This window comes from Nicotiana tabacum, chromosome 23 (genome assembly GCF_000715075.1).
Source record: "Nicotiana tabacum cultivar K326 chromosome 23, ASM71507v2, whole genome shotgun sequence".
Taxonomy (NCBI): domain Eukaryota; kingdom Viridiplantae; phylum Streptophyta; class Magnoliopsida; order Solanales; family Solanaceae; genus Nicotiana; species Nicotiana tabacum.
Genome location: NC_134102.1, coordinates 145,914,318 through 145,936,505, shown reverse-complemented (window position 1 = coordinate 145,936,505; position 22,188 = coordinate 145,914,318). Strand labels below are relative to the sequence as shown.

Here is a 22,188-nt window from a genome sequence, read left to right as displayed (position 1 = left end):
CAATATTTACTTATTTTGAATGAGTAAATAGTCTTTCTTATAGTACAGATCGTCATATTTCACCTCATTTTTGAATCATCAGATTTCGAGTCCTAAAACTTGAGATACATTATTTCTTGATATCAGCCCACAAACTACATTTTCGTTTCAAGATCTTGTTCCTGGTCGGTTGGTTCTTTGTTAACTCGAAGAATCACATCAATTTGGTATCAGAGCTATAATCCATAGGCCCCAAGTTGACGAAATTATCATGGCCAAGATTCAACCAAGAGGAAGATTCTTGGTTCAAGAAGATGAAGAAACGAGACAACATGAATCTCTTTTCCACACTAGATGTACCTCCCATGGAAAAGTTTGTTCGTTGATCATTGATCGTGGGAGTCACATAAATATCATTTCTGAAGAGATGGTTTCTAAACTCGACTTGTCAGCCAAACTTCATCCATATCCTTACAGCATTGAAGTTCAAGATGATGATGGTTTAGAGGTAACTCGTCGATGCCTAGTATCTTTTCTATTGGTAAGATCTATAAAGACAAGATTTGGTTTGACGTAGTGAATATGGATGCTTGTCACTTATTACTTAGAAGATCATGGGTGTATGATAGGCGTGCTAATTATGATGAAGACCTTAATACCTATTCTTTTACAGAGGATGGACGTAAGATTATTTTAGTATCGTTGAATCCTGAAGAAATTGCTAAAAATCTTAAGTTCAATGATGATTCTTTTCTGACCAAATTACAAATAATTGGTCCAATCAATAGTAAAAAATCTTTGAACGTTGGTCCAATCAAGAAGGAGGAGCATGAACTGGATTTAAAAGTTGAGGATTTACTTCCGAAGTTTGATGATGAGCTGTTGGAGCATCCCATATGTGAGCTTAACTTTTCACCTAATAGAGATGATCAACATAATATTAATTTGATTGTTGATTATATCCTTCCAAACGAGGCAGCATATTGCATTAATCCAGAAGTCCATGAAATTTTGCAAACACGAGAGGAAGGGTTGCTTAAAAAGGAGTCCATAATGGAGGGTTTGAGTTCATATTTTGTTCCATCTTTTTTCTTGCCCCCAAAGGATGAAATATTCAAGAATATGTAAGAGATCTCAACACAAATTCCATCAATGGTTATGATCTAGTTAAATATGATAGCGTTGTTGCTGATGAATTCTCAACAAGATATACTTCGATCTCCAAGCTTGATCCAAAGGTACTTGAATTTGATTCTTCTAAGGGTTTTCATCATGCTAAATTGAATTTTTTGGCATATCCCATAAGCACCACATTGACCTGGAGAAGTTCAAGATTTCTGAATAACTTATGATTATGGATTAGTGTTTAAAATCGATTTAAGAGGATTCATTGCAACAATATTCGTACAAAGTTACTATTGAGAATGTGGGATTTAGTTCTGCCACATGCTAAGCTGTGTTACAACACGATGAAGCTTTTTGACAAGTTAGAAAATTGCAACTTAGAGCCTAGTGAATATGAGTTCAACCAAAGCATGGAAGTTACCAAGCTTGTGCCATTTGTAGAGCCTTTAGACTCGAGGACGAGTCTTTCTCAATCAGGGGAGAATGATGTAAAAGAAGAATCTATGTTAAATTTTATTAATTTTGGCCAAGATCATGTTTTATAGCTCAAGTCCAAACATATGGACTTAATTTCAAGAAGCGCAAGAAGTCCAAGAAGCTCAAGATTGATTTCAATAAGCCAAGATTCTTTCCTTCTTAAAATAGGATTTATTTTATTCCTTTTAGAATAAGGATTTTCCTTTTAATAGGATTCTAGTTTTTTTTTTTCTTGTAGAATAGGGATTTTACTTTTCTTGTCTTTAGTAATTTTATTTTCTTATTAGAATAGGAATTGTAGTCATCGAAGAAGAGACCCTAGGCCTATATAAAGGGTTCTCATGCCTTATAGAAGAGGAGATTCACATTTTTGAAGGTTGACCCTAATTTGCAATAGAGTGTTTTTCTCTATTTTGTCTACTTTATCTTTGTTTTTGGTTCCAAGCATGGTGGTGATAGTTTTTATCTTATTTTCAATTATGTGTGGTGTTTCTTTATCATGTTAATTGATTCCAAGTGGTGACTTTAGGAACTTGTTTAGTTCTTGATCTTTCAAGAACACGTTTCTTGATCTAAATTTGTTCTTTTGATATCATAAAATCATAACTTTTATTGAACTGCTGCAATGTCAATATTCACTTATTTTGAGCGAGTAAATAGTCTTTCTTATAGTTCAGATCGTCATCTTTCACCTCATTTTTTAATCATCAGATTCCGAGTCTTAAAACTTGAGATACGTTATTTCTTGAAATCAGCCCATAAACTACGTTTTCATTTCAAGATCTTGTTCCTGGTCGTTTGGTTCTTTATTAACTCGAAGAATCACATTAGCCTTGGCCAAGCTTCATCTATTGTGTGGAGGGCAGTAACCTGGCTTCACTATTTGTCGGATTTAGTTTACGCTCCTTTTCCTTTCCGTCACTTACTTCATCCTTACTCTCCTAAGTTGTTTTGTGAAGGTGTCTTTTTTCTCGTGGCTAGAAGTAAAAGGGTTTTAGTTAACCCCGGGGATGACCATGACCGTGGCTGATATGCCCGTTTTGTAGCTGCACCAACTAGTGGATTAGTGGGTAAAGAAAACATGCCTTTTCCAAAAAAATAAAACTTTGCACGTAAGTTTTTTTTTCTTTTCTTTGATATCTAGAGTTCCTATATATAATCGCATATTCATTTTTTCAGCAACCATGGAAGTCTTTGAAGAAATTCCTGAATTTCGTGCTTGGGTAGAAAATATGATGACTGCTACTCCCATGGACAAAAGATCTTGGAAATTTCTTTCACAGAAATTCGGTTGGAAAGTGAAGACTCACGGTACTCTTTATTCTCGCGGTTTCTTTCCTTCTTTACTCATTCATATATCACTTTTTCATCACCCCCTTTTTTTTATTAGGGTTTGCTATTCGTGGCATCAGTCCCGCATCTATTCCCTCAACCAGACTTTTTGTAAGTCTTGCTCAAGAATGGATTTTGAGTGCTTCTTCCTCCAAGAGAAAAACTGTTGAAGCCCATGGGTCTGATGATGAAGAGGATGCCGAATAAGGTACCTTGATGAGAAAACTGTGTGTTAGGAGATACGTGGTTTCAGATGATGAAACCCATGTCTCTCATGATCCCACATCAAGTTCAATTCCCTTCAAACTCATTGATGAGCCAAAGAGTGCTCCTTTAGAAATTTCTAATGAAGATGTTGGAAACTCAACCAATCGCCCCCCAAGTCCTGTTGAAAGGTTATTTACCTATGGTTTTGAGGGTGAGGAAGGCCTCGAGCTTATTTCTGAAGAACTGCCTCTCGCTTCCCTTCCAGTTTTACCCATTGTTAACCCCCATGTGTCTTTACCTAGTGTCACCCCAATGGTTGCTCCCGTTGCTGCTCCTCATGTAGAAGCTGAGCCTTTTAGCAGCAAGCGGGATATGAAAAAAGTTGTTATTAAAGTCCACGAGGGTGGAAATTTGTTGAAAAAATCTGGACAAGCTGATGTATGGCTGAAACCGTTGTTAGGACCCGTGAAAAAGAAGAAGTTGGAAGGTTTCCTTGACTTTAATGAATGATATCGCTCATTATTCTCTTAAGGTATAACTTTACTTATATTTCCTTCCTTCCCTTTCCTCATTCATAACTCTTCTTCTTTTGCCTTTTTGTAGATTAATTTGATAGGCACTGAGCTTATGAAAAGGATCTCTTGAACTGGCCAGCAATTAATTGAGTTGTGCACCGAGGTTGATAACTGGAGAGAACAATTTGAAGGTCTTCAGTTAGAGAAGGACGTTCTTGCAGAGGAAAAAGGAGCTTTGGAACAACAACTGAGGATGGTCTCCACTGAGCTAGCGGTTCTAAAAGCTTCTTCCAGTCAAGTTGAGAAAGATAAGGATAGACTGGAATCTTCTTTTGCTGAACAACTTTCAAAGGCTACTGCAAAGATAAGGAGTTTGAAAGAGCTCCTTAATCAAAAAAAGGGTTACGCGGGTGATCTGGTTCAAACACTTACCCAAGCTCAAGAAGATCTACGTGCCTCTACAAGTAAAATTCAGTTCCTGGAAAGTTCTCTTGCTCCTTTGAAGACAGCTTATGAAGCCTCAGAGGCAGAAAAGAAGAATTGAAAGCTGAAATTGAGCAGTGGGAGAAGGATTATGAAGCCCTTTAGGATAAGTCATCACTTGACGTTAGCCGGGCGTTTTTTAACACTCGCCTCGAGACTTTAACTGAAGCTAGCCAGGAAGGTTTTGACCTCAATACTGAGATTACAAAGGCCAGAAAAACAATTGAACAGACTCAACAGAGTTAAAGCTTCTCTACACCCGAGGATGAAGGTTCTAAGGGTGATGGAGATGGACTTGCTCCTGGTGAAGCCGATATTCAACCCTCTTCTCCTCAAGTTGATCCTTCTTCTCCCGGTTATGATGCTCCTTGGCTTTTCTCTTTTCCAAATTTTTTGTTGAAAGTGTTTGTTTGTTGGTTTTTGTTTGGAACTCCCGTGTGTTTTTCTTGGACAACTTTTTGGAATGTTTTACTACTCCTGTATTTTTGGGGTTTTGATATAAATATCTTTATTGCTTTTGCCGCATATTATGATTTCTGACCTTTTAGTATTTGAGCTTACTCTTGCACTTAAAATGCTTAATAGACCGTGACTTCGATATACACTGGTTTTTATAAAAGAGGGTTTATATCAACGACACTGATGAAGATGACGTCTCATCTTCATATTGGTGCAAATAAATGAAACATGAAGTAGACATGAAAAGAAAAATAATTTGATGAAGTTTTATGTGTTGAACTCTCAAATGAATAAATTTTGAATATCATTTTCATAACGGTTCATACAACATTTTCATAATTGCTTTCATTATAGCAGGTTTACAAGTTCGAGTCCATTTTTTCGTGACTAAATTTATGTCCTTAATCTAGAAGCTCGTGGGAATATCGTGCATCGTTTTTGCAAGTTTGAGCGCCTTTGAAAAAGTTTGAAAAATTTTCAAGTTTTCTTCAAGGTTTCACTTCAGGCTAAACTATGCCTTTGGTATACATATTCCTTCCATGTGTAACCTTCTATATGCATAGTCCCCCCAGTGTTGGAGCATTGAAGTATAAAATCTCGAACACTGGATCAACTCTTTTCTGTTGGTCCTTTCCCTGAAAAGGAAAATACGAACAGGACTCGGAGATAATTTTTTAGATGATGACTGCATAACCCTTTTTCCATCAGAAAGGTTGTAACCTAGACCGGGAATAATTCAGTATTCCGCATGTCTTTCGGGTCTAATATCATCATTTGGTACGGGCCAGCTTTTTACCTATCATCTAAAATGGTTAGTAAAATTCAAAAGAATAAAATAAAATAGAACTTGCATGATACCTGACCGTGGGTATTATCCTCGTTTAGAAGTAGTACTTCTTTAAATGGACTGCATTCCAATTTGATAGTAACACTTTGTCGTCCATGGTTTCTAACTCATAAGCTCATTTCCCAACAATGCCTCTAATCCTATACGGGTCTTCCCAATTTGGGCTCAGCTTTCCTGTGTTTGCCGCTTTTGTTGACCGGAACATCTTTTTAAGGACGAAGTCCCCAATCTTGAAATACCTCAAATTGGCTTTCATGTTATAATATCGTTCAATCATCTGCTTTTGAGCTACCATTCGAATTAATGTTGCTTCTCTCCTTTCTTCTATCAAATCCAAGTTTACCCGCATCTCTTCCTCATTTGCTGCTTCAGTGGCATGTGTGTACCTCGTACTTGGTTCACCTATCTCTACTGGAATTAAAGCTTCTGCTTCGTATACAAGTGAAAATGGAGTCTCACTCGTACTAGTTTTTGTTGTTGTTCGGTAAGCCCATAGTACCCCGGGTAATACCTCTGGCCATTTGCCTTTTGATTCTTCCAATCTCTTTTTTAAGTTATTGATGATAACCTTACTTGTCGATCCAGCTTGCCCGTTGGCCGCTGGGTGATAAGGTGCGGAAGTAATTCGTTTAATCTGCCAACTTTGGAAGAATTCTATGACTTTCACGCCTATGAATTATGGGCCATTGTCGTATTTAATCTCCTTTGGAACTCCAAATCAGCATATAATATCTCGCCAAATGAAATCCATAACTTCTTTTTCTCGCACCTGTTTAAAAGCACATGCTTCTACCCATTTTGAGAAATAATCTGTTAAAACTAACATAAATCACACCTTTCCTTTAGCTTGAGGCAATGGCCCTACGATGTTCATGCCTCATTTTATGAAGGGCCATGGTGAAATAACTGAATACAACAGCTCCGCCGGTCGATGCATGTTATTGGCATATCGCTGACATTTATCGCACCTAGCTACAAAGGTTTCTACTTCTTCTTTCATTTTTGGCCAATAATATCATGTCCTTATTAATGTCTTCACCAACGATCTTCCCCCGGCGTGATTGCCACAATGCCCCCCATGTACTTCTTTCAATACATACTCTGTTTCTGATGGTCCGAGGCACCGTGCTAAAGGTCTACCAAACATTTTGCGATAAAAAATTTTGCGAAATTAAACAATACTGGGCAGTAACAATTGGGATTTCTTCTTATCCTCGGGCAAAATACCATATTGCAAAAAGTTCATAAATTCGTTTCCTCAATCCCAAGTTAAATTATTGAAATTTACCTCACTCTTGGTTTTAATCGAGTGTTGAATGAAACAAATGTATCACAATAATATTTTTTGCATCTGTTGCATCTACGACAGGCGCGAGATTAGCCAATGCGTCTGCTTCTGTATTTTTCTCCCTGGATATTTGCACGAATTTCCATGTCTGAAATTATCTAAGCAATTCTCGTACCTTTTCGAGGTATTGCTGCATTCGTGTCTCTCTTGTCACATAAGTCCCCTGCATTTGATTAACCACCAGCTGAGAGTCACTTTTGATCACAATTTGTTCGATACAGAGTTCTCGTGCCAATTCCAAGCCTGCAATCACAGCTTTATACTTTGCCTCATTGTTAGTGATTGGATAACATTGTATTACCTGTCTTATGACTCAACCTAAGGGTGGAATTAAAACAATACCTAAACTTGCTCCTTTAACATTGGAGGAACTGTCAGTAAATAGGGTCTAAGTCCCCGGATTAGCTCCGGTAAACACTTATAGTTCTTTTTCTACTTCAGGAACTAAGTTCGTTCTAAAATCCGCTACAAAATCTGCTAATACCTGTGACTTTATTGCAGTTCTAGGCTGATATCTGATATCATACTCACTTAGTTCTATTGCCCATTTAACTAATCTACATAATAATTCATATTTATGCAGTATGTTTCTTAATGGAAAAGTAGTTATAACAAAAATAGGATGACACTGAAAGTAAGGTCGTAACTTTCTTGATGCCATAATTAAAGCTAAAGCAAGCTTTTCTATGTGTGGATAGTGTTTCTCAGCATCCAGTGAAGACGTACTAACATAATAAATTGGGGATTGTTTACCTTTATCTTCACGTACGAAGTCCGCACTTATCGCTAATTCTGACACACCGAGGTAAATGAGCAATCTTTCACCGTCTTTTAGTTTGAATAACAGAGGTGGATTTGATAGATACAACTTTAGGTCCTTAAGATCTTGTTGGCACTCGTCAGTCCATTCAAACTGATTTTGCTTTTCCAGCATTGAAAAGAATTTAAAACTTTTTATGATAACTTTAATATAAATTTTCTCAGAGTTGCTATCCTGCTTGTTTAACCAAAAAAATAGAATGTTCAGTTCAAAGCCTATATTTAGAAGAAAACGGGTTACTGATAACTAAATTTTACTTCACCTCCTCAACAACCTCTTTAGGAAAATAATAAAAGCAATAGCATAAATTGACAGAAAGAAATAAGGAATGAAACAACGGTCAATCCCTAAAATCAAGGTAGAAAACTTTGATAAAGCAAAAAGTTATAGAGTATATTTCAGTAGTACTTGAAACTTGTCCTTACAAATAAAATTCTTTATCCTTATATAGGGGTGTACAATCATAACGTTTTTCCTATTTAAGATGAATTCATTATGAGGATTAATTGTATTGATTTCCCGTTATCATTGATAACCATAACTAACACATTTGTAGCTATAAATGCCTTACAACGGTTCTGGTTCCCCTTCCTTATTTACTTCTGGTTCATGTATCTTTCCTTCTTTTTGACCTTGATTCATTTCATTCACGCCTTTTCTTTGACAACTGTTCATGCCCCATCCTCTATTCTGTACTATCTCGTAGGTGTTTCCCTCGTACCTTCCTTGTATTCTTAATTTTGCTAATCGATCATGCCACTTGTCACTACACCATTATACCACGTGTCATGCTTCGTCAGCTTACTAACATTCCACATGTGACATCTTTTTTCCACCAATACAGATAGTCCCGCCACTTTATGAATATTCTTCAACTGAATATTTGGGAAGTGATAAGCTTTTATGGCGGGAATTCTTTGTCTCCATTTTTCGAGTATCATTGTGTCCCCTTCAGAACTGATGTGATGTATGTCACGTCTATTTAATGCCCATGCCACGTGGATTCTAACGATTGGCTCTGCAGTTTTTCAGTGCTTTTTAGGGTTTTTCTGTGGCTGCGTCAGACACAAAGTGACAGTTTCATTATGACGCTTCATAATTACCTACTTTTAATGATGGTTGTGTCTTCTTATAAATACTTCATTCTTTTTTTGATCTCTTGAAGTCTTCCTTCTTTAGTATCCACCATATTACTCTTTCTTTGTATTTTCGCATCCACTTTTTCATTATCCCTTTGGACAATCATGTCTTTTTCTACACCAGACCCTCGTAAGATTGTGATTATTGACGAACTTGCTCTTTCTACTGTCCCTACTAGAAGTAGGAGAGGTGGTAGAATTCATAGTCTTGGCTCGCTATCTAATTGTGGTTGTTCTTTCCCAAGCCAGTGCTGCTAAGCCTTCCTCTTCTAAAACTATGGCTCCTTTAACCCCTAGATCTTCTTCTAGGAATAGAGATTTAAATGAACCAGTGTGCAAACCCATAGTTGTAGAGATTGTTCCTCGGGAATTTTCTTTTGTAACTGATCGCGAAACCATAAGGAATCAAGTCTCTTCTATGGCCTCCCTTAATACTGCTGACCTTTATCCAAGTTTGATCAATACTGGCCTTCTCTCCCTGGTTCGAAGAGAATGTTATTGGAAACCAGATTTCTCAGTTTTAGTCCCTGGTGCCAACCAGAGAATTACCTCATACCAAGCTGGTTATTCCTTTATTTATACCTACCCTTTTACTTTAGGGTTCAAACCACCTATCGACCTAGTGATCATTGAATTTTGTCGTTATTTCAACGTGTGCCTTGGACAAATTGTCCCCATAGTATGGAAGGTTATTGCATGCCTTCGTTATTTATCCGATTTGGTTTCTATGCCTTTCACTTTTCGACACTTGCTTCATCTCTACTTCCTTAAATTGTTTCGTGAAGGAGTTTTTTCTCTCGTGGCTAGAAGTAAGAGAGTACTGGTTAGCCCTGAAGACAACCGGGGCCGTGGATGGTATGCTCGTTTTGTTGCTGCTCCCACTAGTGCACTAGTGGGTGAAGAAAACATACCTTTCCGGAGAAATGAAACTTTACACGTAAGCTTTCTTCTTCTTTTTTATTTCTGAAAAGAAAAACACCATGTGATCACTTGCCTACATTTTCAGTAACTATGGAAGTTTTTGATGAAATTCCCAACTTCCGTACTTGGGTAGATAAGATGTTAACTGTTGCACCTATGGAGAAAAGGTCTTGGAAATATCTTTCTCAAAGATTTGGTTGGAAAGTGAAACGCTCGGTATGTTTTCCATTTATTGTCTTTCCTTTTCTCTTCCTTGATGGTTCAAGGGTTTCTGATTCTTCCCCTTTTTTCTAGGGTTTCCTATTTGTGGCATTAGTCCCGTGTTTGTTCCATCCACTAGGCTTTTCGTGACTCTCGCCCAGGAAAGGATTTTAAGTGCTTCTTCTTCAAAAAGGAAAACCAACGGAGCTCGTGGCTCTGATGGTGAAGAAGAAACAGAGGAGGGTTCTTTGGTGCGAAGGCCACGCGTCAGGAGACGTGTGATTTCTGATAATAAAACTATTCCTTCTTATGACCCTTTACCAAGTTCAATCCTATTTAGACTCACGGATGAGCCGGAGAGTGCCCCTTTAGTGGTTTCTGATGAAGATGTTGTTAATCCTCCCCCAGGTTCTGTTGATAGATTGTTTGCTCATGGATTCAAAGGTGATGAAGCTTTTGGGCCTATTTCTGAAGAATTGCCCCTTGCCTCCCGTCCAATCTCAGTTTCCATTAACCCTCCTGTGTCCTTACCTGATGCTACTCCTGCAGTTATTCTTGTGGTTGCTTCTACTCCATCTGCTATTCCCGTGACTACTTCTCATGCAGAAGCCGAACCTTTTAGCAGCAGGGGGGCAATGGAAAGAGTTGTTGTTGAGGTTCCTTAATGAATGATATTGTTCATTCTTCCTTGAAGGTACAAGCTTAATTATATTTCCTTTCTCTTTTTTTTCTCACTCATAACTCTTTCTCTTTTTTTGCAGATCAACTTGATTGGTACAGAGCTTATGAAAAGAGTTTCTCAGGCGGACCAGCAAGTTATAGATTACCGCACCGAGGCTGATAACTGGAAATAACAATTCGAAGGTCTTCAATTGGAAAAAAAAGTTCTAGCGGAATAGAAGAATGCTTTGAAACAACATATGAGAGTGATTGTCGCTGAATTAGAGGTTGAAAAAGCTTCATCTAGTCAGGTCGGAAAGGACAGGGATATCATTGAATCTTCCTTTGCTGAACAACTCTCTAAGGCAACTGAAGAAATAAGGAGTTTGAAGGAACTCCTTAATCAAAAGGAGGTTTATGCGGGAGAGTTGGTTCAATACACTTACTCAAGTTCAGGAAGATCTATGCGCCTCTACTGATAAGATTCAGTTCATGGAAAGTTCTCTTGCTACTTTGAAGACAACTTATGATTCCTCTGAAGCAGAAAAAGAAGAGTTGAGAGCCGATATTGACCAGTGGGAGAAGGATTATAAGATTCTCGAGGATAAGCCATCGTTAGATGTGAGCCGAGCTTTCCTAAACACTCTCCTCGAGACTCTAGTTGAAGCCAAACTAGAGGGTTTTGACCTTAATGCTGAGATTGCTAAGGCTAAAGAAGCAATTGAGAAAACTCAACAACGTCAAAGCTTTTCCTCACCTGAAGACGAAGGTCCCGAAGGTGATGGAAATGGACTTGTTCCTGGTGGGGCTGATGTTAAAGCCTCTTCTTCTCAAGTTAATCCTTCTTCTCCTGTTGATGATGCTCCTATTAATGATGCTCCCATTGATGATGCTCCTTAGTTTTCTCCTATTTTTTGTTAACTTTTATTTTGTTGCTTTGCACTTGATTTAACAACTTTTGGGAAGGTTGTTTTTTCTTGGAGGGAAGGTCGGTTTTTGGTTTCCCTTGTCTTCTTTTGGGGTTGAATGACAAACTAATACCTCTGTTTTCCTAAGATTTAATATTTATATATATTTTGACTACTTTTACCATTTATTCTGATCTTTGATATTTGAGTTTATTCATTGCATTTAAAAATGCTTTAACAATCCATGACTTTAACAAACACGGATTTTCATAGAGAAGGGCCCTTTTATCTTAACGACACTGATGAATATGACATCTCATCTTCATATTGGTGTAAATATATGAAAGACGAAGTAGACATGAAAAAGAAATAATTTGAGGAAGTTTTATGCTTTGAACTTTCAAATGAATTTTGTACATCATTTTCATAATTATTCATACAACACTTTAATAACTGCTTTCTTTGCAGCAGATTTTGAGATACAAAATCGGGTCTATTATACCGTGACTAATTTTTGGCCTTAACCTAAAACTTGTAGGAATATGGAACGTATCTCGTATCCTTTTCGCAAGTTTACACCTTTCCAAGGTTATTTCAAGGTTTTTGATTTAGGCTTTTTGCTTCCTTCTATATGCATAGTCCCCCCACTGTTAGAGCTTTGAAGTATGAAATCTCGAACACTTGATTACTCTTTCTTTTTGGTCCATTCCCTAAAAAGGAAAATACAAACGGGACTCGGATATATACGTTTAGATGATGACTGCATAACCCCTTTTTCCATCATAAAGTTTGCAACCTAGACCGGGAATAATTTAGTATTTCACGTGTCTTTCGGGTCTAATATCATCATTTGGTACGGGCTAGCTTTTTGCCTATCATCTAAAATTATTAGTAAAATTCAGAAGAACAAAATAAAATTGTAGCTGAGTGATACCTGCCCATGGGTACTTTCTTCATCTAAAAGTAATATTTCTTCAGATGTACATCATTCCAATTTGATAGTAGTACCTTGCCATCCATGATTTCCAACTCATATGCTTATTTTCCAGCAATGCCTCGAACCCTATAAGGGCCTTCCCAAATCGGACTTAATTTTCCCACATTAGCCGCTTTTGTTGATTGAAACACCTTTTTAAGGACGAAGTCCCCAATCTTGAAGTATCTCAGATTAGCTTTCCTGTTGTAGTATCGCTCAATCATATATTCCTGAGTCGCCATCCTTATCAGTACCGCTTCTATCCTTTCTTCCAGTAAATCCAAATTCATTCGCATATCTTCTTCATTTAACTCCTCAGTAGCATGTGTATACCTCGTACTTGGTTCACCTATTTCTACTGGGATTAAGGCTTCAGTGCCATAGACAAGTGAAAATGGAGTCTCGCCCGTGCTTGTTTTTGCTGTCGTTCGATAAGCCCACAATACCCCTGGTAACACTTTTGGCCTTTTGCCTTTTGATTCTTCTAATCTCTTCTTTAAGTTATTAATAATAACTTTGTTTGTTGACTCAGGTTGCCCATTGGCTACAGGATGGTAAGGTGCGGATGTAATCCGTTTAATCTGCCAACTCTGAAAGAATTCTGTGATTTTTGTGCCTATGAACTGTGGGCCATTGTCACACACAATTTATTTTGGAACTCCAAACTGGCAGATATGTTTCGCCAAATAAAGTCCCTGATTTCCTTTTCTCGCACCTGTTTAAAATCCCCTGCTTCTACCCATTTTGAAAAGTAATCTATTAAAACTAATAGAAATAGTACCTTTCCTTTAGCTTGAGGTAACGGGTCTATGATATCAATGCCCCATTTCATGAAAGGCCACGGCGAAACAACTGAATGTAACAGTTCTGCTGAGCGATGCATGTTATTGCCATATCGTTGACACTTATCGCACTTGGCTACAAAGCTTTCCGTCTCTTCTTCCATTTAGCCAATAATATCCTGGTCTTATTAATATTTTACCAACTATCTTCCCCCAGCGTGATTGCCACAGTGCCCCTCATGTACTTCTCCCATCATATATTCTATTTGTGAAGGTTTGAGACACCGTGCTAAAGTCCACCGAACATCTTTTGGTATAAGTTTCCACGAATCAAGCAATATCGGATGGCTTTTTGGCGGAGTAATTGAGACTTTTTCTTGTCTTCGGGTAAAATTCCATACTGTAAAAAATTAACAAATTCGTTTCTCCAATCCCAAGTTAGATTATTAAAATTTACCTCATTCTTGTCGTGGTCGAGCGCCAAATGAAACAAATGTATTACAATAGCACTTTTTGCATTTTTAATTTCCGCAATAGACGCGAGACTAGCTAACGCATCTGATCTGCATTCTCCTCCCTGGTATTTGTACGACCTTCCACGACTGAAATTGTCTAACTAATTCCCGTGCCTTTTCTAGATATTGTTGCATTCGTGCTTCTATTTCTATGTAAGTCCCCTGCATCTGGTTAACCACTAGTTGCAAATCACTTTTGATTACAATCTGTTCTATACCAAGTTCTCGTGCTAGTTCCAAACCTGCAATCACAGCTTCGTACTCCGCTTCATTGTTAATTATGGGATAATATTTTATTGTTGTCTTATGATTTCCCCTGAAGGCGGAATTAGTACAATACCTAAACTCGCTCCTTTAACATTCTAGGAACCATCGGTAAATAGAATCCAAGTCCCTAGAATAGATTCGGTAAATACCTGTAGTTCCTTTTCTGCTTCAGGAACTAAATTCGTGCTGAAATCTGCTACAAAGTCTGCTAAAACCTGTGATTTTATTGCAGTTCTAGGCTAATATATGATATCATACTCACTGAGTTCTATTGCCCACTTAGATAACCTACCGGATAGTTCTTGTTTATGCAATATATTCCTTAGAGGAAAAGCAGTTATTACAGAGATAGAATGACATTGAAAATAAGGTCTCAATTTTCTAGATGCCATAATTAATGCTAAAGCAAGTTTTTCTAAGTGAGAATATCGAGTCTCAGCATCTAACAAAGATTTACTAACATAATAAATTGGAGATTATTTACCTCTATCTTCTCGTATCAACATCGCGCTTACCGCCGCTTCCGATACGGAGATAAATAAGCAGCCTTTCTCCGTCTTTCGATTTGACTAGCAGGGGCGGATTTGACAAATATGATTTTAGATCCTTGAGGGCTTGTTGGCATTCGTCAGTCCACTCAAATTGGTTTTGCTTTCTCAATACTGAAAAAAAATTAAAACTCTTTTATGATGATTTTGAAATAAATCTCCCCAAGGCTGCTATTCTTCCTGTTAATCTCTGCACTTCTTTTTGCTTGTGAGTACATCTAGTATTTCTTCAATAGCTTTGATTTGTGTAGGATTCACTTCAATACCCTTGTTAGAAACAAAAAAACCTAAAAACTTACTTGAAGCCACGCCAAAAGCACATTTTTCTGGATTTAATTTCATATTATATTTGCGGAGAATTTCGAAAGTGCTTGACAGGTGTTGAAAATGATCACCCGCTTGTGCTGATTTGACTAACATATCATCAATATAGACTTCCATAGTATTTTCCACATGTTCTTGGAATATCTTAGTCACCAATCTTTGGTACGTAGCTCCAGCATTTTTTAGACTAAATGGCATGACTTTGTAGCAGTAAGTCCCCCTGTTTGTGACAAATGAAGTTTTTTCTTCATCTAGAGGATCCATCTTTATTTGATTATAACCTGAATATGCATCTAAAAAGCTTAACAGCTCATGACCTGTGGTAGAATCGATTAGTTGATCTATATGCAGCAAAGGAAACAAGTCTTTAGGACAAGTTTTATTTAGATCAGTATAATCTACGCAAACTCGCCATTTTCTATCTTTTTTGGAACTACCACAGTATTAGATAACCAGTCTGAGTAATTTACCTCTCGTATTGACCCAATTTTCAAAAGCTTTTGTACCTCATCTTGAATCACTTGATTTTTGAAGGATCCTTGCCTCCCTTTTCTTCTGCTTGACTAGTGGGTATGATGGATCCTTATTCAGTTTGTGGGTCATCACCTCCAGTGGTATACCTATCATATCTGAATGTAGCCAAGTAAAGCAATCTGTGTTAGCTTTTAAAAATTTAATTAATTTACCTTTCATTTCTGGGCTCAGATTTGCTCCGATGTAAACTTTTCTGTATGGCTAGTGTTTAAATAGCATTATAGCTTTGAGTTCTTCAGCAGTTGTTTTGATGTTTTCATTTTCTTATGGATCTTGAATAACATCGGGCCTTGAATCTACATCCGTTTGTCCTGAAATGCCTTCTGTTGAGGTTTGTACTACTATATCCTCAACTGAATTTTGTAGTTGTTATTTCTCATCTGCAACATCGTTCGTTGTGCTTGTAACCACCACTGAATTGATATTTTTAGAAGCCTGTTGATATCCACGGATTTGTCGAATCCCCCATTGTGAAGGAAATTTAATAACTTGATACAATGTGGATGGTACAATATCCATATCGTGAATCCACGATCTTCCTAGAATCATATTATAATCCATGTCTGCATCTATCACCTGGAACTTTATATACTTAATAACTCCCTCTATAAATGTGGTAAGCATTATCTCCCATTTGTGATAACGCTTGAATTATCAAATCCAGACAAAGATCATGCCTTTGGTACCACCTTGTCGCTAGCTTAAATTTCATTCACCACCCTTAGTATAATGATATTTACGGATCTACCTGAATCAATCAAAACTAATTTAACATTAGTATCGTGTACAAGTAAAGATATTACCAGCGCATCATTATGAGGAATGAACAAGCCGTCCGCATCTTCATCATGAAATGTTATATTGTCTTCATCCAAAACTTGGCGAACTCGCTTTCCATGAGTGACCGTGACTTTTGACATTTTTTTTGCAGCTGTATATGTCACACAATTGACCTCATCTCCCCCGGTTATCACATTGACTGTTCTCTTTGGAGACGGGGGTTTTGAAGGCTCTTGTCTATTCTTCATATACGATTGTTTACCTTTCTCTCTGAACATGTCAGTTAAATAACCCTTCTCGGAGGCTCGAGTTTGATCTCATTTCCTTAGGCCACCTCACCATATCTCCCATACCTCTTAAAACAGTTACTAACTCGGAGGTACCGACATTAAAACTGTAATCTCCGATCCTTGCATGTGTATTGGAATTACTGCCTCGCGCATCCCGTTCCTTTCTGAATCTAGATGATGAACCGCATCTTTTTGCCTTGATCTAGATTCAGATCGTATATTTTCATGTTTAGACCGTGAATCTCGCCCTGCAGGTCCCATGTAAGGTTCGTATCTATTTTTCCAGGACTTTTTTTAGGATTCTGGATGTCTCGATCCTGCTCTTTCGTCAACCCTTGGCTATGAAATCATATCTTCTTCTATCCACAGCTTCGTGATGTACCTGTTGTACACATTATTCCACGTTGTTGTAGGAAACTCTCGCAAACTTTCCTTCAGTATCCTCGTGGCTTCTGAACTTTTATCGTTTAAATTGCTCGTGAATGCCATAGATGCCCAATTGTCAGGTACTCGTGGTAGCATCATCCTCTCCCGTTGGAATCTATCCACAAATTCCCTGAGTAATTCTGTATCTCCTTATTTTATATTAAAGATGTCTTCCATCCTATTTTCAACCTTCTGAGCTCCCGAATGTGCTTTTATGAATGAATCTGCAAGCTCAGCAAAAGAATCAATAGAGTTTTCAGGTAAAAGAGAATACCACGTTAATGCCCATTTTGTGAGTGTTTCACCAAGTTTTTTAACCAAAACTGATTCGATTTCTTGCTTGCTTAAATCATTGCCCTTCATGCCAGTTGTAAACGCAGTTACATGATCTCGAGGGTCGGTTTTCCATCATATTTTGGAATATCATTCATTTTAAAAAATTTAGGAATTGGCAAAGGAGCCGCACTTGGCTTCTAGGGCTGTTGTGAATATTTATCAATATCTATTCCTTTTATCATGAGAGGTACGCCAGGTATTTGTTCTATGTGATCATTCTGCTCTTTCAGCTGTTTCTACAAAGTTAGTACTAAACTTTGTAAATCAGAGTTATTTGGTGTACCTGACCTCCCATCAGGAGATTCATTGGGAATTCCTCCACTACCAGAATTGTCAAGCTCCGAGCGTGGGTTTTCTAAAATCGTTGTATTGACTGGTGGAGGATTTTGTGGCGCATTAGGCAACCCCCTAACAAAGGCTTGAAGAGCACTATTCACGTGTTCTGCAATCAATTATTTTAAAACGTCTTGTTCGACAGCTTGTTCATCCCCTTGTTGATCATTAGCGTGTGATGTAGATCTCTCAGGTGATCCTTCACTGGACCAACGAGGGGATCCTGTTGGAGAGAGGTGTGGTGGTGTTCCCTCTTGTGGGTTCAGTTGGTTATTGTCGTTACCAGTTGACATAGTTTGGTTGTGAGAAAGAAGAATTTGGAAAGTGAAAAGATTATCAGATTCCCGGTAACGAAACCAATTTATTTAACAAAAAAATAGAATTTTCAGTTCAAATCCTATATTTAGAAGAAAACGGGTTACTGATAACCAAGTTTTACTTCACCTCCTCAACAACCTCTTTAGGAAAATAATAAAAGCAATAGCGTAAATTGGCAGAAAGAAAAAAGGAATGAAATGACGGTCAATCCCTAAAATTGAGGTAGAAAACTTTGATAAAGCAAGAAGTTATAGAGTATATTTCAGTAGTACTTGGAACTTGTCCTTACAAGTAAAATTCTTTATCCTTATATAGGGGTGTACAATCATAACGTTTTCCTATTTAAGATGAATTCATTATGAGGATTAATTGTATTGATTGCTCATTATCATTGATAACCAATACTGACACATTTGTAGCTATAAATGCCTTACAATGGTTCCGATTTCCCTTCCTTATTTACTTCTGGTTCATGTATCTTCCCTTCTTTTTGACCTTGATTCATTCCGTTCGCGCCTCTTCTTTGACAACTGTTCAGGCTTGATCCTCTGTTTTGTTCTATATCGTGAGTGTTTACCTCGTAACTTCCTGGATCACTTTATATTTTGAAGGACCCTTGCTTCCTTTTCTTTTGCTTGACATATGGGTGTAATGGATCCTCATTCAGCTTATGAATCATCACTTCCGGTGGTATACATGTCATATCTGAGTGTGACCAAGCAAGCAATCTACATTAGCTCGTAAAAATTCAATTAACTTACCTTTCATCTCTGGGCTCAAATTTGCTCCGATGTAAACTTTTCTGTTTGGCCAGTGGACAAATAATATTACAGCTTCAAGATCCTCGGTGGTTGTTTTAATGTTCTCATTTTCCTCTGGCTCTTGAATCACATCGAGTCTCGAGTCGACATCAGTCTGCCCTTGCATGTCTTTAGTTGAGTTTTTAATAGTAGTGTCCTCAACTAAATTCTGTAATTGCTATTTCGCATCTGCATCATTGGCTATTGTGCTTGCAATCACCACCGAGTTGATACTTCGTGAAGCTTGTTGATCTCCTCGGATTCGACGGATTCCCCATTGGGAAGGAAATTTGATAACTTGATGCAATGTGGATGGGACATCATCCATATCATAAATCCATGTTCTTCCCAGAATTATATTATAGGCCATGTCTACGTCTATAACTTGGAACTTTGTATCCTTGATGACCCATTCCGCAAATATGGTAAGTACAACTTCCCCTTTCATAACAACACTTAAATTATCAAACTCAGACAAGGATCGTGTTTTTGGTATGACCTTATCATTAGCTTGCATTTCATTTACCACCCTTAGTAAAATGATGTTCACTGAGCTACCTGGATCAATCAAAACTCATTTTACATTAGTATCATGTACAAGTAAAGATATAACCAGTGCATCGTTGTAAGGAATCATCAAGTCGTCCGCGTCTTCATCGTCGAATGTTATACTGTCGCCATCCAAGACTTGGCGGACTCACTTTCCGTGAGTTACAGTGACTTTTGAGGTCTTTTTCGCGGTTGTATACGTTACTCCATTGACCTCATCTCCTCCAATTATGACGTTGACTGTTCTTTGGTGATGGAGGTTTTGGGGTTCCTGTCTGTTCTTCATGTTTGATTTTCTCCCTTTCTCACTAAACCGATCAGTAAGATAGCCTTGCTTCAATAAATGTTCGATGTCTCCTTGCAAAATCCTACAGTCTGTTGTTCTATGGCCACGATCATTATGAAACTCGCACCAGAAATCTGGGTTTCTTTTGTTCGGATCTGATCTCATTTCTTTTGGCCATCACACCTTATCTCCCATACCTCTTAAAACAGCCACTAATTCAGAGGTACTAATGTTAAAGTTGTAATTCCCTATTCTTGCTTGCGTACTGGAATCATTGCTTCGGGCATACCGCTCCTTTTTTAACCTGGATAAAGAACTCGTATTTTTTTGCCTTGATCTTGAGTCAAATCGTGCATTCTCCTATTTAGATTGAGAGTCTCACCATGCATGTCCCATGCATGGCTCATAACTTTTTTTATCGGATCTCCTTTCTGATTCTGAGTGTCTCAAACCTGGTCTTTCATCGGCCCTTGGTTGTGCGACCGTATCTTCTTCTATCCGCAGCTTCATACTATGTCTATTGTACACATCGTTCAAGTTGTTGTAGGAAATTCTCACAACCTTTCTTTCAACCTCCTCGTGGATTCTGAACTTTTCTCGTTCAAGTTGCTCGCGAATGCCATAGCGGCCCAGTTATCAGGTACTTGAGGCAACATCATCCTCTCCCGCTTGAATCTATCTACGAATTCCCTGAGCAATTCTGTACTTCCTTGTTTAACCTTAAAGATGTCTTTCATCCTTTTTTCAATTTTTTGAGCTCCCGAATGTGCTTTTATAAATGAATATGGAATCTCAGCAAAAGAATCAATAGAATGTTCAAGTAAAAAAGAATATCACGTTAACGCTTCTTTTGTGAGTGTTTCGCCAAACTTTTTAATCAAAACTGATTGAATTTCTTGCTTGGTTAAATAATTGCCTTTCACGCAAGTAGTGAACGTGGTTACATGATCTCGAGGGTCAATTGTTCCATTATATTTGGGAATATCATGCATTTTAAACTTTTTGAGAATTGGTAAAGGTGTTGCACTTGGCTTCCAAGATTGTTGTGAATAATTATCAATATCACACCTTTGATTACGGGAAGCACGTCCGGTATTTGCTCTATACGATCATTTTGCTCCTTCAATTGTTTCTGCAAAATTAGCACTAAACTTTGTAAATTAGAATTATTTGGTGCTCCATCACGAGATTCATTGGGAATTTTTCCACTTCCAGAGTTATCAAGCTCTAAACGCGGGTTCTCCAAAGTTGTTGTATTAAATGGTGGAGGAGTTTGCGCTGCATTGGGTAGTCCTCTGACAAAAGCCTGCAGTGCATTGTTCATGTGTTCTGCAATCAATTGCTTTAAAGCATCTTGCTCCACAGTTTGGTCATCTCCCTGCTGATCATCAGCGCACGAAGCAGACTTTTCCGGTGAACTTCCACGGGATTGCTGAGGGGATCCCGTAGGTGTGTGGTGTGGTGGAGTTCCACCTTGTTGGTTCAGATGGTTGTTCTCGTTAATGGTTGACATACTTAGTCGTTAAAAATGAAGTTTGGAAAGTGAACAGATTATCATATTTCCGGTAACGGAACCAATTTATTTAACCCAAAAATAGATTTCTCGGTCAAAGTCAGAAATCGGGTTACTGATAACCAAGATTTACTTCACTTTCTCAATAATTTGAAGAACAAATCAAGGAATGAAAATAATTAACAAAGCAAATAAGAAACAAATTTATAATTACTCCCAAAATTATGATTTAGAACTTTGAGAATAAAATAAAGAATGTTTGCATAAATTCCAATAAGTATATGATGCCATTACAAATGAAGTCTCAATCCTTATATAGGAGCATACAATTATAACGATTCCCTTACTTAATTCGGGTTCACTAATGGTATTAATTGCCTTGATTGCCCGTTACCGTATACAATTATAACGGAAATATTTGTGGCTAAAGATTTCTTGTAACCGTATCGATTTCCCTTCCTTATTTATGACAGGTTTGTGCATCTTCTCTTCTTAATAGCCTTTATTTTCTCCATTCCTGTTTTCCCTTTTACAGCTGTCAGGTCCGGCTTTTTTCTCAATATAACCCCGCGGAGGTTCCTCCCGTGCCTTTTCCGCATTCTTTTACTCATCTAGTTAAGAACACCACTTGTCACTATATTGATGGTCCACGTACCATGCCCTGTCACCTCATTTATAGTCCATGTATCATGCATTCTTTCCACTAATACAATAATAACTACTTTTACAAATTAATAGAAAAGTTGTAAGGTATACATGCAAAAATATGTATGAAATGAAAACTTATACAATTCTCAGCCACTTGCAGCTTGCCTATTCTGTCGTAAGGCTAACTATGGCATTTTTCCTGTTACTTGTGACACTTAGTTCATTTTTTGAGAAGAAATTACATACATAGACAAGTAAGTTTTGGAACTACTATCATAACTACTATGTAGTTTGTGATAAAAACAACTGGAAATATTACATGATTTCAAACAAAAAGAATCTATAGTAATTGAATATATACTTAATAATTTCTCAAATTAACTTCCGAAAAACTTCTTTATACACTATATTTTTATTTCATTTAATATTTGATCACCGTCGTTAAATCCATCTCTACTTGTCACTCTAAAGAGAGCAACATAACAATACTGACCAAGTGTAAACACATGTATTTTTAGAAATAGTCGGACGTAAAATGATGA

The 22,188-nt window shown here is 37.6% G+C and overlaps 1 protein-coding gene across 1 annotated transcript; it reads right to left on the bottom strand.

Moving 5' to 3' along the window:
• Positions 1-12,459: 12,459 nt before the first annotated feature.
• On the bottom strand, positions 12,460-13,343 carry LOC142177421 (uncharacterized). The gene is made up of 2 exons (XM_075245911.1): positions 13,179-13,343; positions 12,460-13,020 (listed from the first exon to the last, which is right to left on the bottom strand). Exons 1-2 carry the CDS (start codon positions 13,341-13,343, stop codon positions 12,460-12,462), a joined length of 726 nt encoding a protein of 241 aa, XP_075102012.1.
• Between the last annotated feature and the right edge of the window lie 8,845 nt (positions 13,344-22,188).

What these genes read in the sequence shown, in the direction of transcription:
- LOC142177421 (XM_075245911.1), bottom strand. Translation starts at nt 13,343, where the DNA reads ATGGAAGAAGAGACGGAAAGCTTTGTAGCCAAGTGCGATAAGTGTCAA. An exon ending in TACCTCAAGCTAAAGGAAAG is followed by an intron (nt 13,021 to 13,178) that starts GTACTATTTCTA and finishes AATGGCCCACAG; the next exon opens with TTCATAGGCACAAAAATCAC.